A 22970-nucleotide genomic window follows, 5' to 3' on the forward strand; every position below is an offset into this window, starting at 1 on the left:
GAAATGACATCTTCACTATCAAAAGATGATACAGAATGCACTCCATGTGCCGATTTTTACCTTTTGGTTAAACTCTTACTTTTATCTAAAATATGGCTAATGTTGTAGAATTTGTATTTCTCAGTCACTTCTTTTCAGTATGGGAAAAAAAAGATTTTTGATGATCAAAGAAGGTTGCTCAGAAGTTTTTTAGGGGTGAGTGATGAAAGCAAGTTACGTCAAAAACACTAAAGCATAATATGAATTTAATTAATCCACAGTAATGTGTTTGGCTATGTTTTTTTAAACCAAAAGCTGGTTAAATAATAAGGCAGAAATAAAGTAGGTTTGTATCTTGTTACTTTGCAAAGAGAACCTGAAGTTGAGTGGAATGCTGTGCTTTGTGAAATTCTGTAAGGGTAGAATAAAACAAAAAACCAGGGCAACAATGAATAGCAAAAACAGTATCTTACTTTCTTTATAAATTCTCATCTTAACTAAAACTTATATATATGTAACCCTAGAATTATCCTCTGTACATAGAAAAAAGTACTTGCATTTCTAGAATGAATGTGCGTAGACTGTAACTGTAATCATTAAATATTTATGAAGGCATCATCCTCACAAGTCTTTAAAAATAGTTTATTAGTGATTTTTCACAACAAACTCTGAAATTAGGAATTGGAGCTTTGATTTGGTTCAAATGAAATTTTAATTTTTTAATTTAATTTTAATGAGGTATTAAACTGTAACATTTAGGATATTAAAGGTCTAAATTTTTCTGATTTTCAAACTAAATGGAATTAACTGCTATTATTATTAAATATGGTTTTAAATGTGACAAACTGAAAGAATGTATTCAAAGTTGCAAATTCATATTTAAATAAATTTATAAAATATGTTTTATTTTTCTTCATGTCAAGGTAACTTCCCATGGAGCAAATGAGAAGCTCTGAGACCTGTATTAGCTGTTTAATTCCATTAGTGGATTCTTTAATGCATGCATGGATTGATCAAATATTACAGTAAATCATTTCTTGATCAAATGGTTTACAGTCCCTAGTGCTTACTTGACTTCAAACAAAGAAGTAACTCAAAACATTTAAAGCAATAATAACGCATTATTTTTATATGTGAAGCCAATACAGTAATATTAGGTGGTTCGTGCACCAGGGCTGGAAGGATTCTTAGAGTTTACTGAGCCCAATTCTTTTATTTTATAGATGAGGAAACTAAAATCTACTAAGGGAGAAGTCACTTTCCCCAAGATCAGCATTAACATCTTATTTAATATATATTTAAAAGCAGGGACAGGAAAGTAAGTGACTAAGCCAAGTTAAGAACTAAGAGACTACAACACCCAGTCCTGTCCAGTTCACTAGGTCATCACTGCACAGTCATTTAGTGTGATGACAGAATCATTTTACCTGAAGAGAAATGTATAGAAAGTGCAGTGAAAATAACAAGAGGTCCTCTGGAGTTGGGGAGGAGGAGGGGAAGAAAGGGAGAATCAATGAATGACACAATGAGGTCATAAACCCAAACAGCATTCTCAACAGTGACTTCTCAGAGTGTAAGGAAATTATCCAAAGAAGGCGATGAACTCTTCAGTTATATGCACTTAATTAAGTTCTATCTTATCAAAAAGGCAACTCACTTTTGAGTGCAGAGTGCTCAGCTGGACTGGGGGTCTTCTAATGGAGAATAGTGGTATAATCAGGGAAGAAGGTACCCTCTAAAATGAACATTAGCAAAAACTTAAAGGGATTATTTTTAGCTACATTAGACCCTTGAGTTGCATTTTGCCTCTAAGTTTATGTGGATTTTACTACTTTCTAGCTGTCTATTTATAATATACTCCAAAAATACAACCAATTCAATCTAAAGAATTTCCTTTTTGACTCTCTAGCTTTAATTTAATGCATATGAAAACATTATTCTAAGAAAGGATCCATTGGCTTGACCAGAATCCCCAAGGTTCCATGACACCAAAAAGGTGAAGAACCCCTACAGTATACAAATTCTTCATATATTTTTATACACGAATGAGCAGAAGCCCAGAGAGATTTGTCTGTTTAAGGTCACACAATACTAAGAGCCAGAATTTACTCCATGTTATCTAATACCAATGCCCTTTTCCTTATTCTATTCAAGTTCAGGTCCTGCTCACTTTTTCCTAAGCACCGAGGAAGCAAAAAGTGCTAGGTCTTGGAGTCAGGAAGAGCCGAGTTCAAATCCTGCCTTAGACATGTGTGATCTGGGTAACCTATTTCCTCTCTCTAGACCTCAGTTTCCTCATCTGTAAAAATGAAGATCACAATAGCACTTAATGTCATTTTCGAGGTTTTGAGGATTAAAGGAGATTAAAGGAGGATTACAGAAAGTTCTTCACAAATCTAACTATATATATAAAAATAGCATTTCTCATTTTCTTTGGCTATTTAGTATCCAATCATTCTTTCATTCTCTCCAGGGAAAAAGTGAATTACAATTCCTCCTCTTTTGATAATTCTTCTAATTTTTTTCTTAGTCCCTTACTATGGACCACTGAAAACTAAGAGAAACATTGACTATACTGTGTGAGGGTGAAATGACATGGGGATTATTTATTCCAAGAGTCCTGGGAAGCTTCTCACATGGCTCTCCTCTCCAGACTACATAAAAGAGATCAGATTGGTGTTTTTTTCTCCCAAACCACTCCTTTTAATGATGAATGGCTGCCTCATTTCCCCTGTCAACATCCTCTTCTATTTTCAAAACCCACCTCAGATGGGTTTCCCCCCTGCGAGGGAAAAATAGTGATCTCTGCTTTCTATAATTTTCCCCATTTTGTCTGCCCTTCTGGTTTGTCCCTATTACATTCAGGATACTGCATCTAGATTTGCAGGATCTAGTTTTAAATGCTACCTTAGTTATAGATTTGTAACAACAACAACAAAAGTAGAAAACAATATTGTTTTAATACTTGTCATTAAATAAAACAAAAATAATAAAACTAAATTGGAAAGTTTTTATTTCTCTTAAATGTCAAAGCTTAAGGAAAAAAGGAACTTTTTTCTATTTTTCTACCCCGTTTTCCCCCTTCATTCCATTTGTGAATTAAAAAACATTGCCATATATACGGCTGATAAACCCAAGAGTAGCTCAGTAAACAGTGGGAAGTGTCAATAAATGCTTAGTGAGTAGCAGGATTGTCAGGTGGAAGACTGTTAGAAACATAGGGTAAAGTATGGGAAAGGCATTAGACTAGGGAATGAGACTGTGAAGGGGGGAGATTATTTTGCTAGAGTGAGGAAGCTGATGAAGACTTTTGTGGAGATTCTGAGTGACTCTGGGATACTTTCAAGGACTCTAGAGGGTTGATGAGGCTGCTTTTTTTATTAGATCTAGTTTCAAAACTTGTGGTTTTCTTTTCCCTTGAGAAAGATATACTTCTAGTGCTACTTTTATGCTTATCCACCATGATTATAGTTATTTTTGGATTCCAAATGGGATGGAAGGGAAAAAGGAAAAGAAAGAGAAGAAAAGAAGAAAAAAAGGAAAGAAAGAAAGTGATGGAAAGAAACAAGGAGAGGAGAGAGAAAAATATCTTCCAGAAATAAGTGGGTTTAATAGGTGGAGGATAAAAAAGAGGAAGGTAGATGCAGATCAATGAAAATATATATGTAAACATTTTTAAAAGATTGCTTGTTAAAAAAAAAAAAGACTGCTTGTATTAGAACTAACAGAGAGTAGTAAAAAAAAATAATCAAGAAAAAGAGGAATGCATGGCATGTGCATATGTTTCTCTTGTGTAGGTGCATGAAGAAATAAAATGTATTGTATTAAATACTGGAATTAGATTGAAATAACTGGGCTAATCAACAAAATTATTATCTTCTAGCTCCAGTCAACCCCTGGCCCACAGAGAAAAAAGTGAATGGAATTATACATATTGTCCTAATTTGGAAAAATCAGTCTTCCTGAAAGTACCAGATAATTTCTATCACTTAGGTATTATAGTTTTACTTACAAACATTTTACCAATATATGCAAAGGAAATAGATTGTTTTAAACTTGAGCTAAAGTCATTTTGGTTGTCCCTAAATATAGGTGTTCTATTTGTTTGCCAAATTTGCTATTGCTATGTAAAACAAGACAACCTAGACATGCCATCACATTCCAAATTAAACTTATTTGATTTGAAGTCATAATTTAAAACAATATTTTCTGATACAACTTATTTTCAACTACTAAAGATATGCAGTTTTATAGTAGTATAGACAAATTAAAGGAAAGGAAATGATCCTTTAATGAATTTCTATAACCTCTAGATGAAAAGCAATTGTTCAATGCACTCATTTCAATGGTAGTGAATAAATAGTTCTTATCAATCATATTTACATTATACTATTGTTCTGGGTTTTGTTGGTCAATTGGTTTTGTTTGCATACATACATATATATATATATTGGAAACTAGGCTGAAAGTTAAGCAATCACTCATGGGTCTAACCCTATTGATGCAGCATGGAAGCTTTAATCAGTTCCATTTGTGATTTGGACTAGTTCTCATCCCTCTTCAGGTAGCCTTGGGACTCTTGTTCTTAAGAGCTCACCATATTGATGCTAAATTTAGTGCAGACAACTGATTAGCTTACTACAATACAACTCAGAACTCCCAAACACAAACGATTCACCAGCATCTCTGTCTCCCCAACAGTCAGGATTTTAAGCTTGTGCCATCGTGCCTGGCTACACTGAACTTCTGACGTGGATGGGATTTTTTTTTTTACATTTTTAATAAATTCAAAGGTAGTGAGATATTATTTAGAAATAAAATATAAGTTAAAACTTATTTGTGGATTCCTAAACCACTGAGGATAAGAATATATGTTATTACTATTTTCACTTTTCTCCTTGATATAAACTCCCTTCATTTTTTTCCATTTTAGGAAAACAATAATAATCACTAATAATCATTATTTCCTAATATCTTTATGAAAGAACAATTTCTTCAAATTTACTTTTTAAATATTTGACTAAACTTGATTACCTTTTCTAAAGGTTATTGTCTCTATGGTTTTTTTAAAAATAAAGTAACAATATAATTGGTTATTGGACAAAAATTAATCACAATAGATAGGTTCTATTTATAGCCAGTGGCATATGCAGCAGCAATGAGAAGAATCTTTTTTTACCATTTCCAATTGGTTTTAAATATCAAGCTACCATGGTCAAAAATAAGTTTCAAAAGATAATTTAACAACTTAAACTAAATGTTTAAAAAATATATATAGAACATACTCACTTTGGAAATACTGTCCATATCTCCTGAGCCTGAAAAAAAAAGAAAAGGAAAAAACATTAAAAAAAACTTTTATTAATATTTACTTACATTTAACTAAGGATATTTTCCAAATTTTAGTATTTTTGTTTCAAATATATTTTTTTCTGCATACATCCCAAGTATTTATTCTCTGTTGTGAATCTAAAATAAAATAAAATCTTCCAACTCCCCTCCCCCCCCACTTCCATTCCCAACACAATTTGTAGGTAGGAGTCATTCCTGGTGTATAGTGACAAATTCATGAAAAATTTCCATCCTTTGCAAAAAATAAAAAACAATAAATAAATAAATAAATATCCCAAAAGCACTAAAGTGACATTCTTACCATGGTTCATGAATAAGACTTTCCTGTGGAAATAAACTCCATAGAACAAATATGCCTCACTTGGTCTGAATTTCAGGCACATCTCCATACCCAAATACATTTTTTGTTTTATTTTATTAATGTGTATTTGTGATTTCTTTGGTACAAGAACCATCTAGTATAAGATGCTCACTTCACTGGGGCAAACTGGAAACTCATTTGCAACTTTATAGGTTATGACAGCTGCTAAGTGGCAAGTAGATCACTACAAGATCAGTTTCCTGTCTACTAGAACTTTTAGCTTTTTTTAAAAAGTAAAATTCTATAGATCTTTGGACACCAGAAAAGAGACATGACCAATATTTTACCACAGTAATCAAAATAAAAACTTTCATATTAAGCCCTCTCTCTATATATCCTAGCTTCACAGAATTATTTCATATTCACAGTTGGTCTTTCAAAATTTTATCTTTAAAAAAGAACTACTTTTTTTGAAGATCCATAAAAGAAATGAAAATTAATAATATTTTGTTCCTTTTTTGGTATGGAGGGAGTATGGATTTCTATACAAGTCATTACTGAAGAATAGTGGCTCTATGGCAAAAGGTGAACTACAGTTTAAAACAAAACACTAATAATTTTTTACATAAACCTTCCAACAAGTATAATTTAATAATATTCTGACATTTTAAAAGCCAGAGATAAACAGGAGTAACAACTTATTTCTGAGCTAAGATTTATATTATTGAAAGTACATTGATTTTTAACTAGCCACACTGAAAAAAAGGCATTTACCAAACATATATGAAGCTTCTGCAAATTGTTTCTGGGCTAATGAACAACTATAACTAAAAACACATTTATAATTATCATATAAAATACTTTATTAATGATAAGCTCACCTCTAATGAAGCTTATTAATTAGAAGCAAAGTAATGGAGAAAGTAAATATAGTACTTTGTAATAAAGGAAAAGATGAGAAAGGTATCTTTGATACTTCCATATGTTTGTGATTTCATGAATTACCACAGGCACTGTTACCAACAACAGAGACCTCAAACTATCTGGGTTTTCACTGAGTAACTTTTGTTCATGTCTTCCCTTAAATCCTTCAAAGAGCATTCATGAAATGTAGGGGAGGGAGTCCGAGGTGCAGGGTGGGGGAATGTTAATCTACCTCTCTTGACACTGCAAGGATACCATTAAAAGCATGGGGATTAGCATTCAACCAGTGTCTCTCTCTATATGCCCAGTTCCTCCTCTGGTCATACATTTCTCTCAAAATTGTCCGTGCTACTTCCATGATATGTTATAATAGTTTGCAGCCTTACTCACACATATAGTGTATCTCTCCATTGACTTTTTGGTGACCCATAAGTTAAATTCTCTGGAACCTGTGGTATTATATGGCTGGAAGCCATAAAACATCACCAGAAAACTCTTGATTGTTTGAAAGATGGGACTGTTTGAGGGGAAGATTGGGCTCATTATAAATGCTCTATAGTTCTGAAGAGTAATGCAGCCCACTCTACTCCTCCCACTCATTTATGGGCCCAGTTCATTTTTCATCCCAAGTATCTGTCTAAGGACTATGTATAATGGAGTTGCCCATCCAGATGTAAATCATACTCTGGAAAACAGGCACTTTATAAGTATTTTGAAATCCAGGCAAACGAGTAGCTGTGAATCCTTAAAGAAGACAAAGTCACTGCAACTATCAATGCATTGTAAATAATATAAAGTCTCCCCCCTCTCTTTGCACAGCTCTATCTAGGTTTTATATTACCCCTTTGTGAGGCAGAAAAGGAACCAAAACTTTAAGCTTTGATTTTTCATGGCATAAAACTGATGGTCAAAATTCTTTATGGCCAATTGTGACAAATTATAGGATTGGAAAAAGCAAAAGAAGGTAGCACCATCTCTGGATTCTGTTCATTTGTTTTCAGTCATGTTCAATTCTTCATGACCCTATTTGGGCTTTTCTTAGCAAAGATACTAGAGTAGTTTGTCACTTCCTTCTCCAGTTCATTTTTTTAAACGAGAAACTGAGGCTAACAGTTAAGTGACTATGCCAGGGTCACATAGCTCATAGGTGATTGAGGCTAGATTTGAATTCAGAAAGATGAGTCTTCCTGACTTTAGAATTGACACTCTATCCATTATATTACCTAGCTGCCCTAAGTTCCATTATATTGCTAATAACAATGACTATTGTGTAACTAGGGCTTAAAAATTTACTAAGTAATTGTAACTTTCACTTAATTTACTTGGCTCAGTCTCAGAACAACTCTGTGAAGTAGATTCTATGGGTATTATCCCTTTTACAAATGAAGAAATTAAGACCTAGATAGGTTAAGTAATTTGCTCACGATCAAACAGATGTGAACTTACTTCAGACATTAGTTGTCTACAAACTTCCCTAACCCCAATCTGGTTCCTTTGTTATGATATAAACACTTTTAGAGCTCTGAATAGTGTTGTCCCACAACTGTGAGAAGTGTGAACTGGATTCACACTTTTCTATCACGCTACTTTCTTACTACAAAGAATTGTTTTACTTCATTCCTTCTACCCCATTTCATAAACTTTCCCCTCCCCTTCACCGTAGTATTGTTCTAAAACATATTCTTATTTAAAAAATTTTTTAGCAACAAGAATTTTTTCTATTGATTCTTTCCCCTTAAATAAGTTTAAAAAATTTAAAAACTTAAAAAAATCTCCATATTATCCATGTCCAAAAATGTATTTGTCCCTCTACATTTTAAGTTTACTACTTCTCTGTTGAGAGGTGACTCATAAACTTTTTGCAGGATTATGTGTTTTATATGTACAGAAAGGGCACTATGTAGAACCATGCTGCAGGTAATGCCTGCAATTCTGATTCAATAAACAAGTAATCCCAAAGTCTTTCATTCAATTAAGTGAATTCAGGCCAACAAATATTTATTGATAACTTGCTTTTAAAAAACACAGGGCAGACTGGCATTCTATGAATAAGAGGATTTATTCATATCACAAGAAAATAGTTATGTAGAAAGGAAAGGACAACTCTATTTGTGTGACTATGAGCTAACAAACCATTTGACCTGAATCTAATATGCAGGTGCTTCTGGGATCCCTTATAGTTACCACACTAGATTCATCTAGGGTATTCCATTTCAGATAAACTCACAGCTGGATCACCAATGTTACCACTACTATTGCCACTATATTTCCAGTCTTTGCTTTTGCCTTCCTTTGTACTCCTCATGCTTAGTATAGTTCCTTGCATATAGTAAGCACTTAGTAAATGTTTTTTTCCACACTACTGAGTTTGGTAGATAACTAAGAAAGTGACAAGCTATGGTTAGTCTTGACAGAAAACAGTGCAATTTAGGGTTTTGTTAAAATGTTTGCAGAATTGCACCTACATAGGAAGTTTTAAGTCATTCTTTATATTCTTTGAGTAGCTGAACTTGAGCGCTTGCTCCTACTTATTGAAAGAGACTTGTCACTCTCCCAATCCGGGAAAGTATTAAAGAGAGAGAAAATTTAATTGAAGGTGTATTTGATAGGAATGAATCAGAGTAATCACCAAAACCAAAACAATAAAATTCCACATTGATTCTATCTTAAAAAAAAAAAAAAACCTTCACCTCATACAACCACCCTTATGTATCTCTACTTCTTGAGAAGGCCATCCACACTCAGTCTTTTCTCACTCTTTTCTTAACCCTCTGCAATCTTTTCAAAGTTACCAATGATTTAATTGTCCAAGTCAATGGCCCATTCTGAATCCTCATCCTTCTTAATCTCTTTGCAGCATTTGACATTGTTGGTCATCTTATCTTCTCTCTATGGATTTTACTGACACTGCTCTCTTGTCTATTTGATCTCTCTTTGGGGTCCTTTTGTGATTCTTTGTCTATGTTATAACCATGAACTGTGGTTAGTCATCCAAGGCCCATCATGGGCCCTCTTCTTTTCCTCATATTTTCTCACTTGGTCATCTCCTCACCTTTCACAAATTGAATCACCATCAATCTGCAGATGTTTCCTAGATGTCTTTATCCAGCCCTGATTTCTCTCTTGAGCTACAGTCTCATATCACCAATGCCTTCTGTACATCTTAAAATAGATCTCAGATTCAACATGACCAAGAGAGAACTCATTTTCTTATGCCAAATCCACATTTCTTCCTAACTTTCCTATTTTTGTTAAGGGTGCTCCTTTCCTTCAACTACAGCATCATTGTCAATCCCTCATTTTCATGGCATATCCAAACTGTGGCTAAATCTTATTATTTTTAACCCACACATTTCTCATATATTTCCCTTTCCCTTCTTGCAATGACTCTTGTAATCAGTCTCCTTGATGCAATTCTCTCATCTCTTCAATTCATCTTCCACTCAGCTATCAAAGTGACTTCCTTGGCACAGATCTAGCTATTTTACAATCATTAAGTAAACCCCAGGAGCTCCCTTTTACATGCTAGGATTAAACAGAAAAGACCCATGTTTGGTTTTTAAAGCTCTTCATGATCTGGCCTTTTCTACCACTTCTATCTTCTAATACTTTTCTCTCTACCATGCACCCTATGATCCAGCCATCCTGGACTTGCTAGTTCTCATACTTTACCCCCTTGATGTCTCCTATGCCCAGAAGGCTTTTTATTTTTCCCTTCATCTTTTAGTTTTGTTTTTTGTTGTTGTTGTTGTTGTTGTTTTTTGGTTTTCTAAGACTTAGCACAATTCCTATCTTCTACAGGAAGCTTTCCCTTTTAAGATGACCTTACTTTTTCTATCTTGCAGGCTAATTTCTTCTATAAAATATGGGTTTCTTGAAGTAAAGGATCGTATCTCCAGCACTTGGCACAATGCCTGGTACACAGTTAATGTTTAATAAATGCTCATTGATTGATCAAAGTTGAAATTAAAACATTGTTTTCCTATAGATATTGAGATGACCCAAGTTAAAAATCCTTACTTTTCAAATTAATTATTTGTTATAGGGGCAGCTAGGTGTTATAGTGGATAGAATTCTAGATCTGGAGTCAGGAAGACTCATCTTCCTGAGTTCCATTCTGGCTTCAGACAATTACCTGCTGTGTTATCCTGGCCAAGTCACTTCACCCTGTTTAGCTCATCTGTAAAATGAAGTAAGGATGGAAATGGCAGACCACTCCAGGATTTTTGCCAAGAAAACCCCAAGTGGGGTCACAAAGAGTTAGCCAAGACTGAAAATAACAAAAAACTGAATGATTTGTGACTGTGTGGATGTGGCCCCCAAAAAAAGATTTTTTTGGCTGTCCTCTCATACACTCAAGCAACATGGAAGATCGATACAATTATTTATTTCATATCTAAAGTTTTCTACCTGCCCCGCAAAAGAATTTTTTGGCTTTCCTCTCATACACAAGCAACATGGAAGAGAGAATCAATTATTGATTCCACATCTGGAATCTGCTACCTCCCCTGATGGGAGATACACTTCAGCATCACTTCTCTGAAGTCATTACTTCCAATTTCATTGATCAGAGTTCTGCAGTCTTTCATTTTTTTTTAAACAGAACTGTTATCATTGTGTAAATAGTTCTTCTGATTCTGCTTATTTTTCTCTAGGGATTTGCTTTTTTAATGGTCTCTTTTAAAAAAACATAAAAAGTGCTGAAATATGTATGCTTAAAATCTATTTTTCATAATGTACTAAAACTCCAGGAAATATTTTGCCTTCAAAAATTGCATGGGTGATTCTGATTGTGACAGGTTGAGCCGTAGACTATGACAAAAAGACATAGTTCCCAAGAGAATTCAGTTGTTAGGGGGACATCAATATCTCTTGAGAAAATAAAAGATCTAAAAATTATATTCACATAGCTATCAAAGTGGGACTTTTTTTTCCCCTTTTGAGTAGTTATATAATGATACAGTCATCATGAAAAATGCTTAAATTCCTACATTTACAGTCTACTGCTAGGATTTAGTCACTGTTATTAAGTTTGTAGAGCTTATATTAAGAAATACACACTTTTACAGAATTACCACTTAAAAGTTTCAATAGTATTTCTCTAGCTATATTTATATGTGTAATTAAAAGCTCCAGGACCTTTTCTTCCACATGCTAGTCAAAGGCACATTGCCTAGATAGTGACAGGAAGAGATGTCAGGTCTGAAAATACTGTAAGATACTTCAAACTTTAAGCTAAGATACAAATAGTATATTTATTTAAGGTGATTTTACTTTCAGCTAGCTTGTATATTAGGTACAGTATAATAATATGAAGACTGTATATTAACTGGCTGTCCTAAAAAGATTTCTAAATACTTCAATGAATTCAGTGATCTTATTGATACAAGTATTTCTATTCTTGGTGCTTATTGAAACTTTTTATGTTTGATCTCATCCTGTACAACCTAAAAAATTTCATTGTAGTAATAATAACTGACACAATGTAAAATTTACATTTAAAATATACTATCTATTGTGAATTTTAAAAGAACCATGACATAAGTACTACTAATATCGTAATTCCCACTCAACATATAGGGAAACATTCTGGGAAGTTAAATTATTTGTCCACAGTCACTCAAGTAAAAGATGTCAGAGGGAGTATTTGAATACAAGTCTTTCTTGTCCCTAAGTCCTGTGTTTTATCCACTGTGCCAATGAACCTTTTTTCCTTTTTCATTTTACTGTAGTTCTGGAATTTTTCTTTATTCTAGTTTTCTCTCCTCATCTCTTTTCCATTATTTTTTTTAATGTGGCAATAGCAACTGGAAATCATGTTGTTGTTCAGTCGTTTTTCAGTTATGTCTGGCTCACCATAACCCCTTTTGGAGTTTTCTTGGCAAAGATCGTGGGAGTGATTTGAGATTTCCTTCTTCAGTTCACTTTATAGATGGGGAAGCTGAAAGTGACTTGTCCAGGGCCAGAGTGGATCTCAGTAAGATGCTTTCTTGACTTAGCATCTACTTACCCTATGAAAATCATGAAGCTCAATAAAAATTCCTTATTATCAGCACCAAATGATTCAGTGGAATGTGTATTGGGGTCAAAGCACCTGGGTTCCTGTATTGGTTCTGCCACCAATTACCAATGTGACCTTAGTCAAGTCATTTGGAAGTTTCCATAAAATGAAGACTTTGGGCTAAATGGTCCTTAAGTTTCCTTCTCCCTCTAAGTTGATTATCCTGTAATACTGGGTGATCAGTAAATAGATATGGAGTACTGGTATGGTTACTCATGGGGTCTACTCTCAGTCCTTTGAAACTTCTGCTTTTCTGTTATCTCAGCCATGTGGATCCTCCATCTCTTGCTACAGATCACAACCAATCCTTGTGTTCTTGGCCTGTGTGCCTCCTGTCCATCAGCTTTCAATGAATCTCCCAAGTAGATTCTCTCAATGTATAGGAAGCCTGTTACTCAATGTACCCAATATATTGATGAGCACATTCCCAAGAAGCTGAGTAGAATAAAAAGAACTGAGTGTTCAGGCTACTCTGAATGAGATTTAATCTTTCTCTGATGGTTCAGGAGTTAAAGCAGGAGCTTGTATTGCCTCAAGATCATTGTTAGGAACATCCTTGACCATTATAATGGCAAAGCACAGAAGTTCAAGCTCACAGAGTTCTCCAGCTGATAGAATGCTGGATAATAAGATTTAAGACTGTAAAAAAAAAGTTGCTGACACATGTAACGATATAATATCATTATATAAAATAATAAATAAATATACTGATTTGTTTCTTAGAATAACACAATTTGTACTGTTTGACTTTTTTAGAGTTTTAAAAAATATCTTATTCTCCAATTTAAAAATGTATAGGAATAAGTAAGAAGTTATTTATTTAAAGAAATTACATGGAGGGACTATATGTTTTACTTTTCAGAACAAGCTAGTGAAGGACTTTATGTACAAAGGTACTTTATGTACAAAGAAACTGAAGAATACATGGATAGGTTATAAGATTTTTCTGAGTAAAAAAAAGGGCAAGAACTCAATACAAAAATGAATATTGAGATTTTGTTGGCCTTCTACCAGGACATAAGACAGTCATTGTTAATATTAGTTATTAAAAAGAACAGTTGTACAATTGGTATTTAACCAACACTCTCTTTGATCATTAACTTAAGATTAGACAATTTAAATAGATTAAAATAAACATCTGTGAATCTGTAGCTTTGAGCACTTAAATTGTTTCTTATTTTCAGATGAAACTGAAACACCATAAAACAATCAGCCACTATGATTTAGAAGATGTTAAAAGCTTGCATTAAGAACTGCCAAAACATTAAAAATTATATTTAACTTCCTTACCTAAAGATCCATTCATGTGATGTGACTCCATTCCTCCTAATCCACCCATTGGACCATCTGACCCTGGGCCCATTGGAAACTATTATAAAAATGAAAATGAGTGATTATAAATTTAAAAGCTTAAGTTAAAGTCTAGATACAACTCAGTCCTCAATAATCAATTGTCTGTTAACTTTGAGGGAGAACACATGCATGACTTTCATTTAAAAATTATACTTTACAATGCTTTCTTCCAATGTTCTTCCACCTTGAATTTTAACTCTGCTGTTCTTAGACTGATAGTCACTTTCTCAACAAGAACTATGTCATATAACTTTGCAACGGCTACAGTGTTTTGCACATGTAGTTAATCAGTCAATTAATAAGCATTTATTAAGTACCCACTATATTCCAGGCACTGAGCTGGGTGATAGGGATATGAAAACATAAATGAAGTCATTAAAGAGTCAACAACAAATGGATAACATGCACACATTAGAGCACATATATGTGACAGCAAGGTGGCACAGTGAATAGAATCCTGGACTTGACACCGAACTAATTTAATCTCTGTTCCTTAGTTTCCTCATGTGTAAAATGTTAATAATAATAGTCACTATCTCCCAAGTTAAATTAAATCTCATTTTTACCAATAATACTTGTACTAGCTATCTTAAAGGACTATCGTGAGGATCAAATGAGATCATGAATGTAAAACTATAATCTTTTAATAAAGTACTCTGTAAGTGCCAGCTATGATGCTGTGATTGATTATTACTGTAAATAACTGGAACTAGGACTATAAAATAATGCTCTGCCATTACCTCATTAAGGATGAGATAATACTTGTAAAGCACTTTGCAAACCTTAAAGTAGGCTATTATTATCATAATATAAAAATGAGGGTTCACAAAATAAATACAGATAAGTCAAGGTAATTTGGGAAGGAAGCCCTGTTAGCTGGGAAGATCAAGAAAGGTCTGTTGATTTCCCTAATTCCTCCTTCCATTCTGGCTATTATCATAATCAGATTAGAAATTTATCACTCTGATCTAAGAGATAGAATGAAAAAAAGCAACTGAATTCAGTGAAGTCAAAAAATTTTCGTGTTTAGAAACTTTCTTCCTATGGCTATGTTCATTTTATGAAGGTAATACTCTAGAATAAAATATTCATAGATTCCCAAATTCTCATTTTTAAGAAAACCTTACAGGATTTTATTTTCATGCTTAATGGAATAGAATTTATAATTTGCACCATCATAACAAGTGAACAGAATGTGGGCTTGGACTATCTGGTTGGTTTGTGTCAACAAAGGTTCTTTCCAAGCACTATGCCAGCATCAAAACTGATACTTCCAATTCCCCAGTATGACAACTACTGGCATGGCAATATTTTATAATCTCAGTTCCAATTATTTATTATAGTAGTAATCGTAGGATTATAACTGGACTTATGTAGTACTTTATTCAAAATTTATAAAGTATTGCATTCATGATCTCATTTCCTTTACATGTTATACATCACATTCGTGCTCTAAAGATCAAAAATTTTTTCTTTAAATTTAGTATTTGTTAAGCTTACAATTACAATTCAATTTCTCCAATGAGATCAAGTGATCTCATTTTATCCCGTAAAATAACTAGTATAAATATTATTATCCTCATTTTACAGATGAGGAAACTGAGGTTAAGAATGACAATGAGATTTACCCAAGATCACAAAACTAGCAAGTGACAGAGCTGGTACTCTTGTTGTCCTAGTTCCTACTGCAGCTCTCAATTCCTAGAATTATAAGTGTTGGTAGAGATCAGTCAAGATAAGGTGATGCTTTATAGGACTTGTTTTAATGACACACTTTCCTCTTGAATCAACTATATATTTTAAAATCAGGATTTGCTAAAAATACATTTAGGAGTCTATGGCTTATCTAGCCATGGGCTCTGATTTTACAAAAAGCAAGTACTCAATTGGGGATTGTTGCTTTAATAATGTATAATTTTAACAAATACAGCCTAAATTTCCTAATCTCATGACATATATTGTTATCCTAGTTGATTTCACAGCTAATAATATATATAATAATAATTACCCAGCTAATAAAAATCTTTTCAGTGTGAAGAGAAAAAGACAAGTCACCACTACATGAAAAAAATGAGTAACTCTAAAATTGGTTACATAAATTATTTAAATTTTCTCAGAATTCTTAATTTTTCCATAATATAATGAATCAGAGACCACTATTAACTTATTTTATTCTAAATTATATTCAAATGCCACCTATATAAGGTTTTTTGGTATATTCAATGCACCAATAAGAATTCCTGTAATTTCACAATTCTGTTTGTTTAACTTAATTGAACAATTTGAAAAGAATTTCATTTTTCTCTAACTTTGTCTAGACTTCCTAGAATCTTCAAAAATGTCCAATAGAACTGATTTCACAAATCTGAAGAGCTTATTATATGCTCAAGTAAAACTAATAACAGATTCATATTTACATTAGGTCTGTTGGGTCCAGGAGGTACTGCATTCATTAGAGTATACATGTTGTCTCCAGAATTGGTAGAATCTGAAACAAAATATTAGCTCGTTAATACCTTTCTTTATTATCAAGACACATGAGGTGTTAAATAGTGAAAAACTAGCGAAAGACTGTGTAAATGTTTAGACATGTTTTTAGCTACATCATCTAAAATGGGCATTAGTAAGCTTATTAACAAATAGGTGCCAGCCATCATTTTTCAGATGATTTGAGAATTCAATCCTATTATGATTAAAACCCCATAAATAAGAAGTGACATGTAGAAGTGAGACAATTATTACATGATGCTGGTTTAAAAAAAAAAAAAACAAGTACTACTTGAGAAGTCTATAAAATTGAGGTAAAATCATTTGTTCTCTTTGAATTAACTAGATACTTGCCTTAATTCTCCACTTCATTGACTATATGCAGATACAGCCCAAATCTCCTAAAGCCAGAGTAGTTATATTGAGTCTCTCATTTCCCCTCAGGCTCTGAGAATATTTCTGTTTTATTCTTTCAATTTATTCAAATAATTAGCAAGAGCATGAGGAATCCTCTGGATCAGTTCCAAGAGGAAGACTAAAATGAGGCTCGATCTTAACAAATCACCTGACTGAATTTTAAGATACTTTCTTCCAACACAGCTATGGAAATAGTTTTTTTTTTTTTTAAATGCACTCGATCCCACATATGTGATAATATTTAAAAATGTGTTGCATTTATTCATATAATAAAGTACAAGAACCATATCTCACATTATAGGACCAACATCACTTTTATAACATTTACATTTATAGACAATTCTCTAAATTTTTATAAATTCAAATGCTTATTTCTATAAATAATGTATAGAAATCTTGTAAGTTTTCCTTCTAAAAATAGCCATTATTTATGTACTAATGCTGCCCTATATCAGTGGATTCATTGTATCCATAGACTCATTAATTTTATGTGAATTCTGAAGACAAATCACTTAGTACTGTGGCAATAGCTGGATAAACATTTGCCTGAGGGTTCTTAATCCATATCCTATAGTCTCACTTCTTTGCCTACCATCGTGGCTATGGAATGGCATGAGAAAACTTCTGTTTCCTTCTTATTAACTATAAATAAAGGGGATTTGTGGACATATAAAGCACCTTCACCTCCTTTCATTCATTTCAGTGCCACCAAGCTTCAAGGAATGCTGGCTGCTGACTTATGACTTCTTTGAACACATTCATGAAGCTATGTGTGTTGTTCAAGTATTTGAATTTTACTTTTGGATCAGTGTACCATGCCCCCAAAATATCTAAAATACATACCCCAAGTTAGCCTTTAATTGCTTAGGAAAACCTTGCTAAATAAAATTTTTAAAAACCCAAAAGAATTGATTGCTTAAGGAAAAAAATACCAAAAAGACTTTGATAAAGTTTAGTAGCCTTGATCTTTGGGAAGGATTAAAGGAAAAATTAACTATACAGAGTAAAGGCAGATTTTGGGAAAAACAAATCAAAATACATTCCAAGTTTCTATGAGTTGTAAAGAAGAGGGATAGAATTTTTTCACTCATTCAATATTTTTTGTGTGCAATCAATGCAATACCAGAGAAAGAGGAATAAGGTTAATATCATTAGCCAGGGATTCCGATTTTATGCATCTACTTTGGAAATGGCATTGTAAAATGGGTCATTCATCTGATATCTAGTGAGTAACTCTCCTCTCTGAGGAGACGACAGGACAGGAAAGAATTTGAAAGGGAGAATCTGGAGGCACAGATTACCAGTAACCTCCCAGGCTCTAACGGACTGGATGATTTATTGATTAGAACATACTGTATCCTGGGTTACTACATGATAGTTAACAAAAGCTATGTATATTAACATGGAAGACAGAATGGCATAACAGTCCAGTCTTGAAGCCTATAAGACCTAGGCATTTAAATCCCATTTTTGACACATACTGGCTGTGTGATCCTGGATAATTTATTTCATCTTCCAGTGTCCTAGTCAACTCTCCAATAACTGAAGGGGTCAACTTTGTATTGGTATAAAGAATTTCTTCACCTGGGAGATCCCTGTCTCTTTTCCTATAAGGTATTACAGAGTGACAAATAGAAGAATGATCATGTAAACACTTATATCTGTTTTTACCTAGGACATGCCACAAGGTTTTATTTTCTCTCCATTGTTTATAAGAACATATTATCATGCAACATAATCTTCATCATTGAAAATTAATTGAGCCATTTAATAAAGCCAATAACTAATACATGGGCAATAAAATTAATTCATGATTTTCTGTCTCTATTGAACTTTGCAATATTTTCCTTGGGGAAATTCTGAGTAGAGATTTACAAAAGGCTTTGCCTTTGGAATAGCTCCAAAGACTTCATAAAGCAAGGTACAAAATCACTATTAATTATTAATTCTGGATTTCTTTTCAAAAAATGACAATGAGTATAAACATTTACAACTTATTATTTCAACCTTATTTCAAAATTTTGTATATATTTCTGAAAACTAGTAATTTATAAATTTAATATATTTTAAAATTATACATAAAACTTTACAAGTAATAGCAATTTAATGTATTGTTATTTATTTGATTTAATAATTATATTAAAACCCACTAACATATATGCTAGTTGAAAAGATTTTTTAAAAAAGTCTTTCTGATACATTTTGGCTATAGTGGCCATTATACTTGTGGTGATTGTTTTATATCAGAAAGGGTCAAACTCTCTTATTGAAAGTGACCTGCAAAACTCTTTAGTCGTGAACCAAATTAAAAGGTAATTTAAATGTTTGACAAAATACATAAAAATACAGTGCAATACACATAACATTAATTTGAGATTTTCTAAGTTAAAAATATGCACCCATAGGACTTTGACCTACAAGGCTTACACCAGTGGCCTGCATGCATCCCGAGCCTGATGGGATGGGATGGGAGGGACCCATTACAGCTATTCAATTATGTGGGTCCACAAACAGCAGAGAATCTGAAAACATCATTTCCTTTTTGGTAGCAATTTCACAAATTGGAAGATTTGGATCAAAACTTTTCTTTTTACTCAACAAATCTTTGTTAGACAAATTTTTCTATAAGTTTTATACAGAATGACTATTTTCTCATGTAGATAGAGTGTAACAATTTTTTTAAATAAACATCTTATTAAAGGAGTTAAACTGAAAATTAAAAATAAACTATGACAAGTTAATGCATTTACATAGATATTTAAAGTTAAAATATCAGAATCCCATTTTTTAAAGCTAAAAGATACCTCAGAGATAGTACAAGCCCCTCATTTTACCTATGAGAAAACCATGGCTCAGAGGGGTTTAAATTAATTGCTCAAGGTCTCACAAATAGTGAGTATAACAAATATTTCCTTAGTATTCACTTAAAATAAAACCAATAACTAAAAGGCATAGTTGACTGCTACCTACAGAATTCTTCTCTAGAGATGAGAGTCAATTACCTCTTAGTAGCAAGCTAATTTAAGTTTTATTTATTTACTCTACTCATTAAATGCTCATGGTAGCCATTTGTGTTCCAATACCTGCTGGACTAGGCATGATGGGAGTTCCTGGTGGCCCTCCACCTCCTGGAGGACCCTAAAACAATTATAAAAAATATTTAGTGAAAAGAAAGGTATCTCATTAAAAGTAATAACAATACACAGTAAAGATTATGTTTGTCTTTGTAAAGTACACAGTTGAAAACAGAGGAAAATATTTTTCCCATTTATTTTTCTGTGAAATATCACTATCTTATTTTACCATTATGGAAAACATAATTTAGTTTTACTATGTGTGAAAATTCTAAATATTCTAAAAGCACTGAATCTTTAAACCAAAGTACAGTGTTCTATCTTTAATGATATAATCACATCACATAATGAAATAAAAAGGGAAATAATATACTAGGACCTTTTAAATTGATGTGATGAAAATTATTTATGTTTGTCATTTTTAATACTTTTCTTTCCCAGTGATTCACTAGTTTTCCAGAAATAAAAATATTAAAAGATTTACTGCAAGTAAAATTTGTTCTTCTTAGTCTGTTTAAAAACTCTAATACTTTATTTTGATCAACTATCATCAATTTTAATGTGTGTAGTTCTTTATAAATGTTCCTACTTCAGTAAAAATCAGTTACATTTCTAAGGTGGTGTTTTAATAAAGTGGAAATCTGAAAGGTCTAATATTAACTAATTTACTGTACATAGCTAATGTGAGTTATTCAAACACATTTTGGTTGTTGATTTATCTAGTGTGGCTTATCTACAGAAGTCAAGTTAACCATAAAATAGCTAAATTCCTACTTCCCTCTTAGCTTTGGTAAACAACGTCTATCAAGTGCCTTAATGAAGAGTCAATACCCTATTTAATAGCTGGGGAGCACTTAAACTTTCCTTCAAAGTTCTACAAACTTTACTTACTATTAATTAATCACAATTACTGTGATTAAGAAGAATACATTTTCCAAACATCTCTTACTTTCCACTGTATTCATATTTTATGTAATGTAGAAAAAAATTGGGTTTTGTCTTAATGTCATTGTTTGAAAGTCCAAAATGAATTTAATTTTTTTCTTTTAAAAAAATTTCAATAGTATTTTATTTTTCCAATTACATGTAAAAATAGTTTTCAACGTTCATTTATGCAAGATTTTGAGTTACAATTTTTTTCGTTTTCATTACTTTCCCCATCCCCAAGACAGCAAGCAATCTGGTTTAGGTTATACATGTGTGATCATTTCAAACATATTTTTATATTAATCATGTTGCAGAAGAAAAATTAGAACAAAAGAGAAAACCACAAGAAAAAAAGCAAACAAACAACAAAAAAGATGAAAATAAAATGCTTCAAATCATATTCAGGCTCCATAGTCTCTCTCTGGATAGAGTTGACATTTTCTATCCCAAGTCTATCAAATTGTCTTAGAACACTGTATTGCTGAGAAGAACTAAATCTACCGTAGTTGATCATCACATAATCTTGCTGTTAATGTGTACAATGTTCTGGTTCTGCAGTGAATTTACTTTTAAATGTTAAGATATTAAGTAGGCAACTTAAAGTAAAAAATACCTAGGTAATTTCCTTCTCCTTTTAAGTGATTTATTAAACTTACAACCTATTACCATTAGTTATAAAAATCTCTGGGATAGCAAGTAAACATCCCTTTTTTTTTTTTTTTCCTGTGCTAATTGAAAATAAACGAAAGCTGCATCAGCAATGGCCAAAGTCATAAACTTCTGAAAACAACCTATACAAAGATTTCCAGTTTCATCTATTTATCCTTTGTTTCTTGGCTTATTATATTTGTCAGTGGGTTGCTCTGTATTTTTTTGGGGGGGAGGTTGACTATTTACTTAGACTTTAAAAGCAGGTTCAAGTGAACTGAGAAAGTTTCTCTTCTTCATTGGACAGGGTATACGTTTTATACTGGATACAGAGCATATGCTGAAGTGAAACAGAGCACTCAGGGCAATTCTGACCAGATTGATAACTGTTCTACTAATGAACGTCAACATATGTATTGTAGATGGCAGACAAAACAACTAAACATAAATCAGATGTTCACTTCTCAACCAATACACAAGGGCTCTGAACATCTGGACAACTATTTCTTTGCCTAAGTAAAATGTAACATCAATTCTAATGAGCAAACAAACCCAAATGTACTTACTACGTAATTCCCAGGAGATGCTGAGGAATAGGGTATCTAGAATGCGAAAAGGACAAAACAATTTATTTTCTTTTGATTCATGTCAAAGAATCAAGGCTGAAGCAAAGTAAATTGATATTCTTGCTTTTAGTTAGTTTAAAGTAAATTGAAAAAGTAAAAAAAAAAAAAAAAGAGGAAAGGTATTGCCACTAAGAAATACAGTTCAAGTAAAACTTCTTAAAGGTAATCTAATTTACATTTCTCCTCCCTTAGAACCCAATTCATTTTATATCCCCAGTGTTTGTCTAAGATAATGTGTACTGATAGCCCATTTAAGGCATGCAGATCATGAATTCTATTTTTTATTCTATTAGGTTTCACTATCAAGCTATTAAAGTTGAGCAGCTAAGTGATGAACTGGATAGAGAACTGGGCCTGGAATCAGGAAAATAAGTCTTCTTGATGTCAGACATGTCCTAACTGTGTGACCTTGTTCAAGTCATTTAACCTTGTTTGCCTCAGTTTTCTCATCTGTAAAATGTGATGGAGAAACAAAAGGCAAACTATTCCAGTATTACTGCCAAGAAAACCCCAAATAAGTTCATGAAGAATTGGCTACAAATGAACAACATTAACGCTGAACTCTTTTGAGTAATTTATTTAAATTTATTTAAAAATATAAATAAAAAAAACTAGACCTAAGTTTTCACCAGTACAAGAAATGCCCAATGAAAAAACACCTTCTATCAAGGTAAATCTACCCCTTATTACAGTTTATAAAGTTGCATGTAATGGTGGTATAGGATTGGGTCTCCTCCTCCAGCAGGGTCGAAGAATGTTGTGTTCAGCTTGTGGTCTGTTAAGAGTATTGTAATACTGGCTGCTAAGACTGGCAGGGATAT

General features: G+C 32.7%; 1 protein-coding gene across 6 annotated transcripts in view; it reads right to left on the reverse strand.

Annotated features, from left to right (window-relative positions):
* Positions 1 to 22970, reverse strand: part of SSBP2 (single stranded DNA binding protein 2) — a 369390-nt gene that overhangs the window by 17792 nt on the left and 328628 nt on the right. For all 6 annotated transcript variants that reach the window (XM_051992898.1, XM_051992901.1, XM_051992881.1 and 3 more), the window contains 5 exons: positions 22090 to 22125; positions 19958 to 20012; positions 16388 to 16458; positions 13908 to 13986; positions 5269 to 5297 (listed from right to left, as the gene is read on the reverse strand). In XM_051992898.1, the coding sequence (XP_051848858.1) occupies positions 5269 to 5297; positions 13908 to 13986; positions 16388 to 16458; positions 19958 to 20012; positions 22090 to 22125 (270 nt within the window). The remainder of the gene's footprint in view (positions 1 to 5268; positions 5298 to 13907; positions 13987 to 16387; positions 16459 to 19957; positions 20013 to 22089; positions 22126 to 22970) is intronic.

The sequence above is a fragment of the Antechinus flavipes genome, chromosome 1, assembly GCF_016432865.1.
Source record: "Antechinus flavipes isolate AdamAnt ecotype Samford, QLD, Australia chromosome 1, AdamAnt_v2, whole genome shotgun sequence".
NCBI classification, from domain to species: domain Eukaryota; kingdom Metazoa; phylum Chordata; class Mammalia; order Dasyuromorphia; family Dasyuridae; genus Antechinus; species Antechinus flavipes.